Raw genomic sequence first — 19,229 nt, forward strand, 5'->3', positions numbered from 1 at the left:
TGTTTAAGAGCAAAAGTTAGAGCTGATGATCTGTGATTATTCTAAAGAATCAGAAACGTCATTTGTGGATTGGTGTTTTTTGCTAGGGATAAACCACGGGCCAGTGATTGCAGGGGTTATCGGGGCCCAGAAACCCCAGTATGACATCTGGGGAAACAGTGTGAACGTGGCCAGTAGGATGGAGACCACTGGGGTACTGGGAAAAATACAGGTGGGATGTCTTACAAACATACAGCATCTCCCAGCGTGCTAGTAAACGATTTATTCTTCATGTTTCTTTCTTTCCACACAGGTAACAGAGGAGACAAGTCATATCTTATCAGTACTAGGGTACATGTGTTCATGTCGCGGCATCATTAACGTCAAGGGCAAAGGAGAGCTGAGGACCTTCTTTGTCCACACAGAGATGACCCGATCTCTGTCACAAGGGACTGTGATGCCTTGAGCCTGCCACACGAACCGAACAAAACAAGACTTGAGAACACAACCACACACACAAAGTGGCCGTAGAAGTGCTTTGTCATGCTCCGTAATTAAAACCCATTACCAGAAACCAGCAGTACAATGGATAGACAATTGTCGAGAACCAGTTTCGTCCTTAGCAACACAATGTAGAGCAGGGCCGAGGTGCACCGCCACAGTCCTTCAACACTGCATCCTGGATGGTTTTCACTTCTCAAGTGTAGCAAGGACTTTGCTCTTCACTGTCTAAAGGAGTGCCTGTCTAAAGAGAGGTTTGCTAAATTAGTGCAGCTCTCAAGGACCGCAGTCACCCGTCTGTACAATAGTAGTGGTGTGGAGCTAATTCTCATGCCAGTGTTGCAGTGCTTCAGAGCCTTACACTTGAGCAAACTGAGCTGCCTGTCGAGCTGTGCTTTTTTATATCTGCCTGGTTGGAACTGTGAGCCGGTTTGTTCCATTCTAATTCCAAATGGATGTTACAATAGTTTATTGTCATATAGAGCAGTGGATGCCAACAAATCGCCAGTGTGATGGGTAGTTTGCCAAAACCTGTGAATTGTATTTATAGCTTTAGAGCTGCGTTTGTGTCCCGCTGAAGAGTAGGAGGACTCAGGCACAGGATACAAGAGGAAAGTAGAGGTTTCTTTTTTTATAATCCATCTGGAACCAAACCAACAGCATTGTGTGTAAATGTTCACTGCCATCCCCTTTTGTTATTCATTAAACATTTGTATATAAATCAACGTCTTGTGTCTTTGTACGTTTGTTTTACTGCTTTAAGTGCACAAGAAAATACTCGTCACTGTATAAACATTCACAGGATGTGATCACAACAGAGTCAAAAGTAAGATCATTAGTTTGAATGATTAGAGACAATACGGGGTTTCATTTGGCAGATGTATTTATTGTAGTCGTCAAACATGCAGAATGAAGTGGTAACACTGGTGTCTATCTTACAGTAGCTCCACTGCCTTTATCACATCTACCAACATACCCTTTAATAAAAAAAATACCAATGTCACTGTTAATACTTTTATATAATTTTATAGATTTATTTTTTCTTTTAAAATATTTATAAAATATGAACATTCAGAAATTATTTGTATTGCCAATACCTGGGGTAATAATAAGGGCTGTCCAGGTGAAATGCCCTGTGATGCATTCAGCCTTACTGCGGGACTACACAGAAATCTCTGAGGATAAATCTGCTGACTGACGTGTGAAACCAAAGGCTTTTGTGACCAAATACTAATCTGTATGACAACATTGTCATTTTGCTATTTTTTGACTTTCTACTTTTGAAACGCCACCTTGTGTATTAGCTCCTGATCGTCCTAAATAAACACTGCAGTTCTGACACCAAATACATTCAAATTCTGTAACATTTCTAAGAATAAAGGGTCTATTTCTGTCAGAGTACAAGGGTGGAAGCAAATGAGAGATCCCTGCGCTCAAACACATCCTATTATGTAGGAGGTTGTTCTCAGTTGCGTGCGTTCAGAAGTTATACTCAAAAATAATCCAGGAACTAGGGAATCAAAGAGGTTAGAGATGCACAAAAAGAACTGTTCACACAAAATAATCAAATGCATAAGAGCAAACAGAGAGGAGAACGAACACCGGCAACCTATAGCGGTAAATATGAGTATGAATGTGCTCAGAATGAATGATCGTAGGTTTGGTTGAAGCACTTCTTTGTAACTTCTACACTTTATGTAAATTCTTCTCTTTCAGTAGTCAGTGGCATGCTCAACAGAGAAATCCTGTCAGTTTAAGAATTCACACTGTGCCTATCCTCCAGGACATTCAGTCCCATAATAAAAACAGCCATTATACTGAAGGCAGAAAGCTTGTTGGTATCATGAGCAATATTGAGCTGCAATAACTGGAAGACACTCTTTGATATACAGACCATCTGCACCACCCGAACCTTTAACAGGCGCTCACACTGATGGAGCGATTTCAGCCCCAAACTACAAAAAGGAAGCTTGAGCTTACTGGAAAATGTCACTGTCTTCATATTTTCTGATTTATTCTTTAAGGTCTTTTAACAAAAAAATAACAACTTGTCTCATTAATTATCAGCATATGATACTAATATATCGTAATTAAATGTCCTCTGATTAAAGGACCAGTGTGTAGGATTCAGTGACATCTAGTGGTTAGGTTACAGATTGCAACCATTTGAATACAGCTCAGTCTTCAAAGCTTACAGGAGAAACTACAGTGACTCACAAAAACCCAAACGGCCCTATCTAGAGCCAGTGTTTGTCCGTTCTGGGCTACTGTAGAAACACAGCGGTTAAACATTATACACTAATGAAAACATACCTATGAATATTATATTCCATTTCTACCAAGAGATCCTCAAATAATACACACTGGACCTTTAACATGACGGATGGAGTGTTTTCTACTACCATCAAGTAAACTGAGATCTACACACTACAACACTGGTTTATTAATAAATGCTTTCACAGCGTGAAGACTTTGATCTCATGCTGGGATACTTCAGGCTTTCAAATAGGGGCCACTGATCCGTAGCCTTCTGCCACACTCCAGATGATCCCATTTTTCATGTATTCAGCTTTTAGGCTAGCCACACGTGAGTATTGCCGACCCGGTTGGTACAGGATGGGAACAGGATGGCGGCCGTATTCTGAAGAGGAGCGCACAGGAACTACTCTGGTCTTCTCCTGAGGTTGAGCAGGACAACAAGGCAGAGAGATTCAGAATAATGAATATTAAAAATAGAGAAAAAAAAGACACTCCGTTATAAGCGATTTGGGAAAAATACCTAAGAGATCTTCTGCACAGAAGACATTTTGACGTACAGTGGAAAGCACAGGTGTTACTGATAACATAAATGAATGATGGCTGCATTCCATATAAGGGGTATCAGCTGGGGTCCAGAACCATTTTCAATTTTTCTCACCAATATTGTGACTGTGGTTAATAAATGAAACGCAAAAGCTATAGGTGGTCTACACAGCTTTAGACTTTACAAGTTTGTGCCAATAATCACTCTTTATAGATCTCAATGATCAGATATAATGAGGCAGCTGCTTGTTTAGGTCACTTGGAGCTGAAGACATAGCGTCTTCAGATTAAAAAAATGTGCTCACATTTAGTAGCTAAGACAGTACACAATATTCAATATTGGCTTTTACTTATTAAAGTTAATTAGCTACAACTGAGTTATTCCACAGTCTTTTCAGGTACCCCCTCGTAACTGCGGATGTACCCCCTGCTTTGGGATCAAAACCATTTCCACATCACCCTTGAAGTTTTTGATATGTGTCCGAATTACAGAGTAATAGTAGAGTCCTATTAGCAGTATTTTTTTGGTCTTTTATTGCCTTTATGATAGTGACAGCTGAAGACAGACAGGAAAGGGGGGCAGAGAGAGAGGGGATGACACGCAGCAGAGGGCCGCAGGTCAAATTCGAACCCTGGGCCGCTGCAGCGAGGACTCAGCCTGTGTACAGCCCTACCCACTGAGCCAACCGGGCGCCCCTACAAGCATATTTTAACAATCATCTGCTTAAAGTGTAAAATGTCTCTGTGATCTCTGAGAATCATTCAACTTGGTGTGATGAAGAGACTGGAAGCCTCCGGTGCACATCCACTGAGAACGGACTTTCCAGTGAAGTAGGAGACATCTTGCATCCAGCAGGAAAACTTTAGAAATGAACAGAATTTGCATATTCATAGATTCTGGAATTTGTAATGAGGTAGAAGGAGGAGATGTCTTTTTAAAGGATTTTAATGTGGAAATTATACTGTTTTCAGACACACTATTATTGTTCCAAGCAGACACTCTGTATATGTCTTAATAAATGTCTGGAGGGGATCTTTAAATTGCATATAAAACGACTGCAACTTTCAGACGTAAGTTTTGATACCTCAGAACATGATTTTATAAAGTCATAATCATTGCGGTAGAGGAAGAACTCACTCCCCGCCAGAACCGAGATAAAGAGATGACTGTTACTTCCTCTTTAAGTTTTATTTTGCCTCTTCATCGCCACTACATATCATAGGGTAAAATATAGGCAAAATAATCCCAACAAATTAAACTCTACTCCCTAATGTTATATTAGCAAAAACTGAAGTACAAGTGCTGCTCAGTATTTCCAGGGCAACAGTGTGTCTACAGACGTTTGAACACTGGGAGCCTCTGACTTCAGAGAGGTCAGACTATATGCAGAACAGACAGTACCTGCTTCTGGCTGTGGCAGATTCACTGGTGGGTTTATATTTGCATACTAAGCCTTGGTGGAAACAGGAACAAAAAAAATAAATAAATAACACACTTCCCTGATCCTCTGAATAGTTTAAACAATAAATAGTTTTTGAATTCATATTTAAATGTGAACTCCGGAACAGAAACGTCCTAATTCAGCAGGAGCTGTCAGCCAACCACTCAACTAACTGTAATTACAAGCTCAGCAGTGTGTGTGGCTGCTTTGTTCACCAGCCTCTCTGCTTTCACTGACCCAGAAACTCACTGTGAGCTAGTTTTCTTGACATGAATAATTACTCCACGGGGAAGAAACGACTACAAAAGGAGCCATAAACAAATGTCATGAAACTTAGAGATATATGTCAACAGACTTATAAATATGGAACATTTTGAAATGTATGCTCACATTTTCATAACATCCTGACATTTACATGTATGAAAGATTCTATAAGCCATACAGCTGGTATCATCTGTAGCCTGAAAAGTTCTGTGATTAGAAAACATGAAGGTGTTATTCGTGACCAGAGTGGTAATGCTTATAATGCACAACGGCCTGTGGTCTGTGTGCCGAGTGTGTAGGTGGTCAGTGCTATAAGGCAATATCCATTGACGTCATAACTGGTAAAGAAGTACAGAACTGTAATGCATTAGTTTAACTACTATAATTTTCATTATATCTGACTGTAAAGCAACTGTGCTAGGTTCACTTGTTCTGGCCCACATGTAAAGCAACCTTTAGCTAAATGAAGGCTGAGAGCCCTGATATTACCTCATTTCTGAGATTGGAACATTGCTCCTGACTTCATCACAGAAAAAAATGATAAAAGAAATCAGTCATTTTCAATACATTACCTCCAGTGGGGAGCATAATATGAAAGTAATCCCTGGTAGCGTAGTGCCATTGGTTGAATGGTGGGTCAGTGAGAGAAATCAAAGTATGTGTGTTGTAATGAATCAGATTATAACAATAAATCACTATAAAGAGTAATACTACCTATTTTGTGTTGATTATGGTGCCCCCTGTGGACAAAAGCGGTAATGTTTCCACTGCCTCGTTTCATTGATTTCAAGGGGAATCAGACTGTTATGGGGCGTTCTATTTGTCCACCGAACTAAATCTGCGAGTCGGTTTCCCGAGTTACGAACCAGAAGTTGCAAATAGAACGCCCCCGAGGTCGTATATACGACTCACAAGTCGTCTGAACTCAGAGGACCCCGAGTTCAGTTACCAAGATGGCTACTCCGAGCATCACACGTAGTAAACATTGTGGTTTTCTACTATTTGAAGCACTTTTGTCTTTGTTGTAACCAAATGAAGAAGTCGTACACACAGCACTGTATACTGTTACCTATAGGCATGTCGCTACAGTCTTATTATGTGTTTAATACGACCTAATTAGTTATTTTGTAGCTTGTGCAGCTGAAATTGGCTAGAGATGCTCCATGTTGCTATGACAACAGTGCCGAGTCTTGAGCAGAAAGCAGAGCAGTAGCGTAACGTTAGCGTTAATCAAAACGGAATATTCAGATATCAAACTGTGAAATATGATTGATAATCACTGTACTATAGCGACTTTCCTGGAGGCGTCTGTCCTTTCTCCGACTCATCGTGTTAGAATTACCAGTTGTTGTTTTTTGGTGAATTGGTGAATTAAGTAAAACTGACCAAATGAACCAAATTAGAGTAAAGCCAAGCAGCAATGGTTTGTTTATGTTGATCCTTACTACATTTTGGTTGTGATTTTTTTGTTTTGTTTTCAGATGCTACAGTACAACTGACAGGATATAAAAATAAAATCCAGTGCAGAGTATGGATTACTAAATGTCCCCCGGGGATTAATAAAGGTTTATCTTTATCTTATCGTAGATCATGTCTGATGAAAGTCCAATATCTTGCAGAGGTTAAATACACACATTTAACCCAAGATGGAGCTCAGCAGCAATCTAAAGCTGTTTTAAATTAGATACATTAGGAACTAAAGTGTGGTCATTACCTCCTCGTTTATGTCCAGTCCTCTTCCTTTATCGTGTTTTCTGTCATCCCGGCGTAGCCTCATGTCGTAACCCTCGTCCTGGTGGAACACTTGGTCATACATGGAGACTTCGGGGACCTACCAGCGGAGAGAGGGTGAACAGGTGTTTGTCATTCAAAGCCTGCCCTCAAACAGAAGGGGCGAGGTGCAGGAGGTGGAGGGAGAACCAAAGCCAACAATCACAGCAATGTCTTCCCAAGATTGGTTCCAGTTACAGCAAAACAAACAGTCCTGTGGTGGATCAGTCACCAGCGGTATTTCCATTAATCCTGAGAAAGAGTATTCACATTGTATTTGTGGCTTCATCTTTTCATGTCTTCCAATATTGATTTTGTGAATATGTATTATTCCCTCTTTGACCTTAGACCTAAACATGTTAAGTGTTTCATGTTTACTCTGTCCTGTTTTATTTTGTACTAACCTTTTCCCTCACTATTTAAATCCTGACTTCCTCCCTTTGTGTGATTTTCCCGCCTTTGTAATTGTCTGCCCCGCCCCTGATTGTTCTCACCTGTTCTCACTTACACATGGTATAAATAGTCCTTGTCTCCCTTTGTCTTGTTCACTTCGTCTTGTTCAGTGAGTATCGTTAAGTGTTGTAGTCCAGGTTATTTCATGTGTCAATTGAAGTTTGACTTTTGTTTGCATTTTGATATCCTCCTAGAGAGCGACTTTTGTAAATAAATATTGTTTTTTCCTGCAACTTGGTCTGTGCCAGAGTCGTGCATTTGGGTCCACCAATATTGTGTCAGAGGTTGTGACAAAAAGTTCCTTTTCAACTAACCTGACTTATAATTGGGTTTACTGTGAAGGAAAACATCTATAAATCATTCTTTAATGCTAGTGATAAAGTTGTTGTTGTGTTATAATTCACAGTAAACAGTATATTCTGGGGACACTGTTGTATATGCATTTCAAGATTACTCCCTGACTTCCTCTCATAAATCAGACAGTTAACTTAGTTAGCTGCAGTGTTAGTGTTGGCTGGAAGATGCATCTGCAAATAGTTTTAGCAGTATGTGGAGTCTGTGTGGCTTTTTTTTTTTTTTTTTTTTTTGCCTAGGGGCAGCTGGGGGGTGGCACGCAGCAAAGGGCCACAGGTCGGATTCGAACCCACGGCCGCTGCAGCAAGGACTCAGCATGGTACATGGGGAACCAGCTCTACCAGGAGAGCTACCACAGAGCCCCAGTCTTACCATTTTTAACATATTTGCTGTCGTGATATTGTCACAGTATCATGATGAGTCTAACGTAACTAAATATTTTCAGTTAACGAGCTAACATACAGCTCCAATTCCAACAGCGTCCATACCTTTGAGTCCTTGTTAAAGTATGACCTTTCTTTTGGTTCCTTCCGTCGTGGTGGGACGTAACTGAACGAAGACAAGGTAGAAAGCGGTTTGGTTCGTGCCTCGAGTGATACGTCCATCTTCTTGGCTAAAATATCCCTCAGTAAATGTGGGAAAACTTCAGGGAAGTGAATCCCCAGCGACGCGGAGCTCAGCGCTGGCGTCTGTGGTTGCTAGGATACTGATATCAGGTATGCTGCCTTCACGAGCCCTTGGTTGGCCTGTACTTCGGAGCTTCAGTGCTAAACGTGAATGTCCATGCTCTTAACAAAATATATTAATGACATTTTACTAACGTGTGAAACAGATATACGTTGTTAGCAGATTTTGAGGGAACATTAGCAAACTAATGGCAGCTTCGATCGTATGACTACATTTCTATGTTTCTCAGTTTGCTCTTTTTTAAAAAAAAATTCAAAATGATCAAATTCAAATTGATTTATCTAAAAGCCACACTTTACTATATGACCTAGCAGGGAATTATTACTAATGCACCATTTTTGTGGAGGCGCAGAGCTGTATTTGCTGCAGGAAAATAACAGAGGTGCGCTGCAGGGGGGATTATTAAGTTAATTGTCGCAATTGCCTTGCTGCTATCATCTATTGATAAAGCATCCATTTCCTTCAATCGGCAACTTGGGAGAGGCCAATAAGATTATTCCTATATTCAAATTTGCTTGAAACTGGTTTAAGGGACAGTTTCGTACTGTATCTTACCCCGGATGTCACAAGTGTCAATTCAAACATATCTCAATGCCAAGTTCTTCATGTATATTTCTCTTAAACTAAAGTTAGACAGTTTAGTCAGTAGTGGGTGTATTTAAGCAGATCTAACACATATAAAATAATTATTTAATTTTGTATTATATTATAGTTGTAGAATGCTAATGCTGTCAGCTGATAGCCTACACTTTTAATTATTGGTAGAGATTGCTGACAGTCAGTGGACCATCAAAATAAAGTGATCCTTGCACAGTTGTCCCGGTATGTTCCTTTTATGCTAATAACATTTGTCCCTTTCAAGGTCCTGCGAATGTCTCTCCCTGCATCTGCTGTGCAACCCTGGCAGCAGAATCAATTTATAACACTAACGATGCCTCAAGCACAGTGTAGAATATGTGGTTCGGTTATGGGTCACAACAAAGTCCAACTGCTGGGACTTTATCTAAAGTATAAATACCCTCCCAGTCCCTCAGCATTATAAATATACAACTGGTGCACCTCCAGTTAATCTTGGCAAATTGAGTCCAGTGAGGAAAAAGGGAATGTTGCTACAAAGCAACCCATGCACAACGAATTTATATCCATAATGTTGTATCCTTTAAGGAATTGTGTGACATTTTGGGAAATGTGCTTATTTGCTTATCAATCTACTGTCAATCTTCTTATCGAAGTCTTGGCGAGGAAGCGAATAAGCCCATTTCCCAAAATGTCGAACTATTACTTTAATCTTCTAGGGATAAATCATATTTTGAAAAACCTAAATAGAGAATAGCATTGTGTGGTGATGTGACCACAAAATGAAAATGCAAAAAGGTGTCGTATTTTGTATTTAATTTTGGAACAAAGTAATTTTAGAGGCTTATGTATGTGAGGTGTATGTATGTGCCTGTCTCTATCACCCCCTCACACACACACACACACACAATCTCAATTTAATCTACCGTTTCTCTGTGTGTGTGTGTCTGTCTTGCACAGTGATAGAAAGCTGACAGAAAACTTACATAGTCCACATAGTGGGTCAGTTAACCTCTTATCTTTTTCCATTTAGGAGATTACAGCTGTGACATACACCTTATTTATGTGTGTGTGTGTAGTTTCTGCCAGTCCCACCTGCTGTTATTGTTCTCTCTTCCACATAATTACAACAAAGCAGCAGGGGGTGGCCAATAAGAGGACACCACTCACTGCACTGTGAGTTAGTCCAGACCACACACACACACACACACACACACACACAGAACCACAAAGCCCTGAACCTCTCTGAGAGCTTGGGAGCACAGATTTTTACAAAACGGAGACGGAGCATGATCACCACCTGCTTTCTTTCATTTTAGAGGTTGTCTCAGAGCACAGAAGTAATTACTGCTGACATTTCAGAGGGATATATTGCTATTTGGCAGGAGTCACTGTGAGAATGAAACCACCTGAGGGCAGGGGTCGGCCATCCAGTGGTCCCCAGTTATTAAAGGGAAGTACCAGTGTTACTGAGCTCTGTTCTCATCTGTATATCCCCCCCACTGCTTAAGTTGATGTTTAATATGAAACTGAATGTTACGCTGTCTTCTTTGCACATTTTATATTTTTCAAAGTAGGGCTGAATATTTTACTGACCAGAAGTCCTCACCAGTATGAAGCCAGGCACACAGCTTCAACCAATAGCAAAGACTCCTTGTACAAAAATCAGTGTATGATAAAGGTCATAGTTATAAAACTGAATCACTAATCCACTAACCCGGACAACAAATCACACATAAAAAGGTCAATTAAAACCAATAATAACGTACAGAAAGTAACCGTGTTCCAGGAGAAAAATAAATCCAGAAACAATTGCAACAACTTTATTGTGATAAGCAACTCGTCATTATCAAAGAATTAAAAAATTATTATTATGAGGAACAGCCATGAACATTTTGTATTTGTCTTTTTGACCTTTCCTCACTTATGGATTTTGTGGGCAGGGTTCAGTTTGAAGAAACATGATGTTGTGAATTTCTGTGAACCAATCAGAGTGGAACAGCATTTGAATCAAGCGTAATGACAGGTGTTTGCTTGTGCCACTGTTACTACTTGTAGTGTTTTGCGATGGAAAAAAATTTGCCAACTACAAGTTGGATGAATTGATCTCTGTCTGTCATTGATTAATTGATGTCCCATCTTAAAATGTAAAGGTTAAATATGGATACAGAAGGGTTATGTTCCTATAAGACATTCAGTTTGAGACAATAAGATGGTTGCTATACAATATATAAGGCAGTAAAGACGGCATGTATTTTGAGTTACAAAGGGAAGGTATAATCATAATGTACTCCTCATAATAAATTACTAGACTTATAGATAACATAAAGAAAAGCAAGCATATTCATTCACAGTGATCTTGATGACAGTGTGTGACTTCTTAAAATGTATATGTATATCATGATAAATGTATTATTTGCTGTGTTGAAGTTGCAGTTGTTTATAAACATTATCTGTTTATAGTGACATAAATAATGTGCCATAGAGCTACCAGTCCCATTCACCAAAGTATAGCTTAGATCCCTAACTGAATACCACAGCGTGTGAGTACGACAGCTTTTCCGATGTAGATTTAATACTTTTCTGGCAGAATGATTAAACTAACCATGATGGACCATCATAATGTTTGCTTACTTGTTTTATTGTTTAAAAGTGTTTTGTTAAAGAAGAGAGAAGAGATTCTTCTCTGTTCCACCACCCGGCATTAACATCCTACCGTGGATTAAAGCCAGTTGATCACCAGTATCAGCCTCCCCCCTGCTGGACATGACAAGTAATACATCAGCATCTGCATTAGAAACCTATTTTTCCCAAAAGAAAGACCATAAACAATTGAAACAAATAAAATAAATTATATTACATGTCAGTTTACAAAGAGTTCATTGACTTTTTGTCAGTGAACCAGTCTTGATGAGCAATGACACCAATAAAACCTCCTAAACTTGAAGTCTGAACTATTACATGCTTTGTTTGTTGTTCATCTGTCTGTTATGTTTATCTCCTCATAAGAACTGACAATACAAATGTATAGACACATCCGTCCATACATTTACATGTCTCAGCACATTCTAGGTGATCACCAGAAGGCAGATTATCATCAATATAAACTATCAGAAATCTATTTTCCAACTCCACTCAAAAATGTGTTTTTCTTCTTGTTCCTACAGTTGGATGTTTGATCTTCACTGTGCAGAATGATGTCTGTGCAGAGTTTGACACTAGAAGGATGTTTTCACATTAATTTGCTGAAAGTGGAAAGTTTCTCTGTGCTCACTGAAAATCTGATTTTAACGGGCTGAGCCTACGAGCCTGATTTGTGACATTAAAGTCAACCCTGGTCCAGTATGCAACTTATACAAGTGTGATGTAGAAAGTTGAAGCCTCCTCCTATGCCTTTTTAAGGATTTCAATGTGAAAATTATACTTTTTTTCACACACATCATTGTTCATAGCAGACTATGTATATATGTTTTAATACATGTCTGGAGGGGATATTTAAACAAGCATTTTTACTTAGGCTACACTAATACATATACTAACAAGTCAGTGTAACTCAGCATCTACTATGAATCAATATCATAAATGTTAGACTAATATCATCTGCAGAGTCTAGAGAAAGGTGGATAACCTGACATTAGATGGGTTGACCTTCTGCCTCACCCAGTTACCACCATCTGTTGTGATATTCTCTATTGCTGCAAACATCTAATTTCCTCATGGGCATCTGATTCTAATCTTTCAAAATACATGATATTGTTTTTATAATGGGTTTTAATATCAGTATCATTATGGTTAAATAGGAGATTTCTTTTCTAATTTTCTAACACTGGTTTCATATTCTAGACCTGCATTCCAATATCACCAGTGGGACGACATCTCTGCTGAACCTGAACAGTTTAACAGCTACTTCATAGGAAGATAGCAGAAATAAGTCCTCCACTGGCTGTGATGAATACATTACAGTTATAGGTCATTTTCCATGTTGAGTCTTACTTATGAAAGGACAATATAATGCCATCTCATCAATAAATCACTCTACTATCTGCTGCTACATTTCCACAACAGTTAGTCAATATCAACATTTTCACTCACAGGAAATCATGTGGAGCATGGGTGTGTGTGTGTGTGTGTGTGTGTGTGTGTGTGTGTGTCTGTGTGCTAAGTGTCAAAGTGCACTGTGAAAGCAACCGTGCTGTGAAGCTCTCATAACTAGAAAGACCTTCTCTTCCATCACGGAAGATATTTATTTGACATTAACTGAGGATGCCCTGAATGTCAGACAGTGACATACAACCCACGAGTTGTGGATCAGCATGTAATAATCCACAAGCAAGCAGCATTATACTGATCATCTTGAATGCTTTTTACATCAAGAAAGACTGCAGCATAGACTCTGCGTTGATCACTGAGGTGCAAACAACTGGAAATAAAACTGACATAGTATTGGACCAATGAATGCCACCCAAACCTCTGCTGCCCCACCACATACACACAGCTGGGGGTTCTTATTTTACTGATGGGGATTTGTGGCTCAAAGTGTTCAATATTGGATGAAGGATATCATAAAGTAAATATCCATAAGAATAACAAACAAAATATGTGATATGAATATGAAATTGTGAAATAAGCCAATAAATGTTGTAAACACAGCTCAATATTATAAAATGCCTTCTTTTCACAATAACAGAGCTTACAGCAGTTGCTTTAAATTTTATACCGTTTTTATTCCAAAACATAATTTTTCCAAGGTCTGTTTTTATTTCATGCATTAAAAAAAGATACTTTCAACTCATTTATTAGGTACTGTATAGTTTAGACTCATACAGTCTAACACAACAGCCCTGCAGCCTTCAAGAAAGTTATTTTGAAACAGTTTTAGAGACGTGTTGATTCACCTTTGTACACATTTTCTTTGAATTATTCTGTTATACTGAGGGGCATATGTAATAATTAGTCTACCATCTTTAAAATAAATGGGGTAAAGAAATGTAGCAGCAAATTGTCGAGTAAAAAAACATTGTGTGTATCATATTAATCAATGTTTAAACTTATATGGACATGTAATATCATCGACAACTACAGTATTCATTGGAAACTGAGGCCAGATGAGTCCATAAAAAGCTTTATTGTGCAGACATGCAACACAAGACCGCAATGAAAGCTTATCGTATAATAATCAGGGGATTACGCCATTAAATCAAGTTATTAAAATAAACACACACAACAAAAAAAGAAAAACAATCAAACAAATGGAGATTGTGCCAGTAGGTAGAATATAATGGATATTATAATTGTCTGCCTATATAGCTGTGTCCCTCTGCTTGTCTCTTTTTTGTGGCTGGAAATTACATATTTGGCAGCCAACACTGCACATTGTTTCTTTTCCCCTAGAATGAGTGGCAATCTCTTCCTATCTATCAAACTTTGGAAAGAATTCCTCCTTAAAATTTCTATATTTTTGGCATTGTGTGAGAAAGTGTAATTCTGTCTCTACAGCTCCCTCAGCACAATGACAGCACAGCCTGTCCTCTCTGGGAAGCCAGGTCTGCCTGTGTCTGTCCCTCTTTATTGCCAGGCATATGGTCACATGTCTGTCCATTGTCACTGTCTGTCTCAGATTGTTGTCAGTTACTGTGGTTAGGTCGTCTGGCACAGTATTTTGTCTGTTCAGGGCCAAATATGTTTCTAACTTGTGTTGTGAGTGTGTAATATTGTTCCAATAAGTGATGTATTATTCTTTCTCTTTGGTTATAATTTGGTTAGGTCTAATCTTCTGAGCAATAGTTTAAGGTCAGCTGTGGTTTGTGATGTCAGAAGGTGAAAGGTCAGTCAGCCTCTGGACCAGTTGGCTGAAAGGACTCCTTTCTATATGCAACTCTTGTTAGGAGGGCTTTATAATGGTAACAGGCAGGGTCACAGGATTGTGTTTGAATACTATAAGTAAAGGATATTGGTCTAATTCAGTCCTGCATGTAGAGGTGGGGTTTTTTCTTTGTACTTGGAGAATACTTACAGGTGTCAGTTGGATTCATGTCCCATATTTTGAACCATGTCCCAATTGGTATTTGGATCTGAACTGAACACTTGATGGCATAGAATGCCTCTCTTTGAGTTCTTTTATAGCAGAGCAGAAGTTTTCTTTGGAACTAATTTGTGAACCCCGGTAAGTACAGCCATTTCTTTGTTCTTTTTGGGTCCCACCTATTTTAAAAGTTGGGTAATTTCTCTGTAACCTTCATCTTTTTTAGAAGGTGATACTTTTGGTCATCTTCCTGTTGACTATCAGGCGTCAGTACTGATCACTGTGTGATGTCTGCGTCTCAAAGGGTGAGACCAGGTGCTGGTGAAACCAGTCCGTGAATATAAAAATTGAAGAGGGCGGGGCTGAAGTGACAGCCTTGCTTGCGCCTCCAATTTTTTATTTTCATATACTGATTTAATTGCTAGTTGTTACAGTAGTTGGGAAGGTATCCAATCTGACTTTTTTGACTTTTAAGACATTGTCCTCGAGGAGGAAGTCTACAATTCTTGAATTTAGAGTGCTGCCAAATAACTTCCCCAAGTTACTACTTACACAGGAAACTCTGTGGTCAGTATGACAACCGTGGGCCAAAATGGGTAAAAATGATCACATTTTCTTTGCCTTTTGTGAAAATTCTGATAGATACCATGTATTTCTTTCATTTAACACATACATTTGAAAAAGGGTGAATATGACCACCGTGGCTGTTCTGGTGTTCAACCAGCAGGTGGCATCAGTAATACAGCTCAGATCACAAAGGACTGAAGGACAGACAGAACCTCAATCATAACAGCTGACCTTTTCTGTTTGGATTGTATCCGGGAGACTTTACCAATCACTCTGCTCCTCCCTTTAGGTGTGAGTAACTAAACAGCCACCAACCTGTTTATGGACACATCACAGAAACAATACAACAATACGTTAATCACAGCCCATTAAATCCCCCTCCAACTCGGTCCTTTCCCAACAGTGTGTCGCATAATTGTGCTCGCTCAGTTTAAGTCATTCACCCCATTATCCCCACAGACAGCCTGTATACGCATTGTTCTTGTAGTAGTTTCCATTACTCGTTGGTCTTCAATGTCCTACATTTCACTGTAAGTTGGACACACGCGCACACAGGCGCGCGCACACGGTGACCGCCGTCGTTCCTTGATGACCCACCGTCTGCTCATTTCCGAAAGCTTACGGAGATTCACCGAGCAGCGACCCGGCCCCTCCCGCCCCCCTCCTCCCCGCTACAGTCACTCTCCCCTCGGCTCCACTCCGAGGAGGAACCCGGTGCCCCCTGGCTGATCGTTTCCAATTACGTTACCCCAAGATGGAGGTCTGCAGATGGCACTGCTAGCGCCTACGAGTCGCCGTAATCGTCCGTGTGTCTTTAATGACGCTTTTGTCGGGACAGGAGTGATTTTGTGCCATCTTTTTGTCGATTTTTTGGGGGATCTACTTGGGAGATACTGAGCTCCAGGTTCGGGTTGTGGCAGCCATGAGCTCCGGGGAAGGAGCGGAGGAGACGACGAAGGACGCCAGCGACATAGCGGCGTTCTTTAAGACCGGTAAGCCCAGAAATGAGTGGAGGAGGTCGGACTGTGTTCTCGAGAGAGCGGGTCCGTTTGGTCCAGCTACGTGAGGGACATTGTTCCCGTCTGTGTTGACTGTTTTGGGGCTCAGACAGTGAAGTATGGGGAAGGCTTTAGTCGATGAATTTCAAAACTGTTGTTCTAAACGAAGTGTACAACACATTGTGAGGGTCAGTGCATTTGTGGAAATGTGTGAAAATGGGTTTCTTGTTTGCATTTGTCCAACTACATTAGATAGCCTATCCCGACTGTGTAGCCAGGCAACGTTAGCTAGAGCGCTAATTGAGCGAGTTCCATCTTCGGACAGCTCTCCTGTATTTGGCAGAGCTTGGGCTAGCTGGCTTTCTTTGTACTTTTCTTCAGAATACATTATTCTGTGTTTTGGCCTTTCCACGGCACTACTTAAACTCGTATATAATACTGTCTGCTGTCAAAATGAGGACGTAAAATATAAGTTTGACCCAGTAAACGTCAGGAGAAAGGAAAGCAGAGGAACCGCAAATGTAGCTGTGTTCCCCGTCCTGCTCAAGCCCGGACCAAAGTGACCTTTTATTATTAACATCAATTAAGTGTAAAAATAGCACATGGGTTAAAACATTTTGTCCAAATCCAGTGGAAGATTTGAGGTGTAGATTTTGCTAAAGCGATAAAAGAAGCAGGTCAGGGCTGTCCGATAATGGACTGGTGTGTTAATGAACTACTTCCAACATTAGCTTCCAGCGTTAGCATGTAGGCTTGTGAATCATGTATCAGACTTGGTGAATCCTGTCTGCTTGGTTAGCTAACAAATGCTAGCTAGTGTAGCATCGCTAGCTTGGCTTTGAGTTGACAAAGCTGGCGTGTGTCTGAAGAGCTTATCGGTGGATTCAGTACGAGCATATGAAGCGTGTGTCTCTTTTAAATCCACTATTCCGTTATCTCATTGTTTGTTGTTTTCCGTGCTGTCAAAAAATAGCACAACTAGACAAGCTATGTAAACAATGCATGGCGTGGCACATACAGCCTGGGTGTGCACTGTGCAGGATAAGCTAGCTGTGTAATAGCTATCGAGGCCAAAAGGCTGCTTGTGATCAATATCACGGTCTGTCGTTTGTGATAAAAGCCCCGTAATGTCAGTGACACTGATTTATTCCTACACGATGGACTAACTGTTGTTTTTATCCGTGGTTAGATGCTGCCCACTGGCATGTAGAGATTGTTAACATTAGCTAAGCAGGCTAATTAATCAGCAAGGACTGTGACTTGAAGTCTGACACGGGCCTACAGTGATTTCATGGGCTGCAACAATGGCTCATAAACTGTGAAATCCAGGGGTCCTAGCAAGATTTAAGGGGTCCGAGAAATATATGGTTAGGTTTTATTTTACCCAGCAGGCTTTGCACAGTGAAACCATATGATGTCTTATTTGTTATTCACTTCCATACCTCCATGTGATGTACAGTGTAACATTTATACATTTGGTATAAAGATTAATAATATGTATACTTTTAATTGGAGTTTACTGGGGTACGGTTGAATGAAATAGTTGTGCGTGGGGAAAATGCCAGTCCATTTGTGGGTCTTTGACATGAAAAAGCTTATGGGCTTCACATGCATATAGCAGATGACCCTCTACCTATGTTCACTGACTGCAAGCAGTGAATTAGGTCCAGTGCCTGATGACATGTCTGCCAGTATCATCATCTAACTCCTCCTGTATCAGTTTCTCCATGAACCAGTAGTTGCCTTTTGTAGTATATGTGCAGTTGTAGTTGCAAGTTAACGTATCCAGCTGATGAAAGTGTGAGATACTCAAATATGAGACTGTGGCATTGAGAATAATAATACACTGTGTGCACTGTTCATAAGCCAAATCACTGGCTGTTCTGGTGAATATGTTGGCCCATTGTGGAAGAACTGAGATTTTGAAGTACAGTTAGAGGGGTGTAAACAAGGACGAGAATGCAGAGTATTGACATCCAGCCTCTGGCTCCTGTGGTTTTGTGTCTGGCGAGATAATAAGCACAGAGGGAAGTTCAGTATCTGTATTGAGCTGATCTGATGGTTTCCTCTTAGGGAGAGAGGCAGGCGAGAGGCATCCTGTAACTCACTTGCAGCCACACTTTGTGTGTTTTGTTGATGGTGCACAGCTGCAGCCATTTTGCTTCATTGTTAATCAGATCTGTTGCTAATTTGCTGTATAATTATAATATTTAGATATGCCTCCTTTTCTTATTGCCACAAGTCCATCTGTTGCAGTTTTAGTTTGTAGTTAAGAAATAGCTTTTTATTTACCAGTAGAGCACTTAAACCATATATTCACTTAATTTGTTTGTTTGAGAGAAGCAATGACACAGATAATTAGTTTTTGTTGCATTTACATTTTTCTATCGGTGGTGGGGCTGCTACTGCTGAAATAATAAGAGAGAAATTGAGGAGAAAATGAAAACAAATCTGTGCCTGTTCTTGACAAAAACACACTTGAAGGCTCATGAATGAACAATTCATGCCACTATCTGCTGCTGGTGTTAAAATCATAAGAATATTTTAACACTCATTTCAGGCCAGCATTCTCTTAATCTGCACAGTAATGGACAGTTATTGAAGTCATGTCTCCATTTAAACACTAACTTAAACCACAACAAACCGTTACTCCTCCACTGTCTCTAACATTAACCAACATTTTAACTTAAGCTCAACAGTTCCCTAGACTAGTTTATCTTACTGGGATCTTTCCTTTTTTTTACTTGAAGCTAAACATGGCCTACTGGCACTTAACTACAATTGTTGATGTTTTACTGACAAAACGCTATCATA

The 19,229-nt window shown here is 39.9% G+C and overlaps 3 protein-coding genes across 8 annotated transcripts in view; 2 read left to right on the plus strand and 1 right to left on the minus strand.

Annotated features, from left to right (window-relative positions):
- The window catches only part of adcy2b (adenylate cyclase 2b (brain)), a 45,550-nt gene extending 44,345 nt beyond the window's left edge, over window positions 1-1,205 (plus strand). For both annotated transcript variants that reach the window (XM_051390420.1, XM_051390421.1), the window contains exons 24-25: window positions 87-211; window positions 293-1,205. In XM_051390420.1, the coding sequence (XP_051246380.1) occupies window positions 87-211; window positions 293-445 (278 nt within the window). In that variant the 3' untranslated portion in view covers window positions 446-1,205. The remainder of the gene's footprint in view (window positions 1-86; window positions 212-292) is intronic.
- Window positions 1,206-1,345: 140 nt separating this feature from the next.
- Window positions 1,346-8,271, minus strand: cfap90 (cilia and flagella associated protein 90). Its single transcript, XM_051390422.1, has 3 exons — window positions 8,054-8,271; window positions 6,703-6,819; window positions 1,346-3,158 (listed from the first exon to the last, which is right to left on the minus strand). The coding sequence occupies exons 1-3, from the start codon at window positions 8,168-8,170 to the stop codon at window positions 2,982-2,984; spliced, it is 411 nt and encodes a 136-aa protein (XP_051246382.1). The 5' UTR covers window positions 8,171-8,271; the 3' UTR covers window positions 1,346-2,981.
- Window positions 8,272-15,987: 7,716 nt separating this feature from the next.
- trioa (trio Rho guanine nucleotide exchange factor a) overlaps window positions 15,988-19,229 on the plus strand; it is a 69,839-nt gene continuing 66,597 nt past the window's right edge. The window contains exon 1 of one of the 5 annotated variants that reach the window (XM_051389617.1): window positions 15,988-16,409. In XM_051389617.1, the coding sequence (XP_051245577.1) occupies window positions 16,340-16,409 (70 nt within the window). In that variant the 5' untranslated portion in view covers window positions 15,988-16,339. The remainder of the gene's footprint in view (window positions 16,410-19,229) is intronic. The other 4 variants (XM_051389618.1, XM_051389615.1, XM_051389616.1 and 1 more) reach the window with 4 other exon arrangements.

Source organism: Dicentrarchus labrax, unplaced genomic scaffold, assembly GCF_905237075.1.
Source record: "Dicentrarchus labrax unplaced genomic scaffold, dlabrax2021, whole genome shotgun sequence".
Lineage (NCBI taxonomy): Eukaryota > Metazoa > Chordata > Actinopteri > Moronidae > Dicentrarchus > Dicentrarchus labrax.

Bases quoted from the DNA above. Each gene is read 5' to 3' on its own strand.
- cfap90 (XM_051390422.1), bottom strand. From the start codon at position 8,170: ATGGACGTATCACTCGAGGCACGAACCAAACCGCTTTCTACCTTGTCT. The intron at 6,820-8,053 runs GTATGGACGCTG...CTCCGCTGGTAG, and splicing joins ACTTTAACAAGGACTCAAAG to GTCCCCGAAGTCTCCATGTA. The intron at 3,159-6,702 runs GTAATGACCACA...GCTCAACCTCAG, and splicing joins GACTGGACATAAACGAGGAG to GAGAAGACCAGAGTAGTTCC.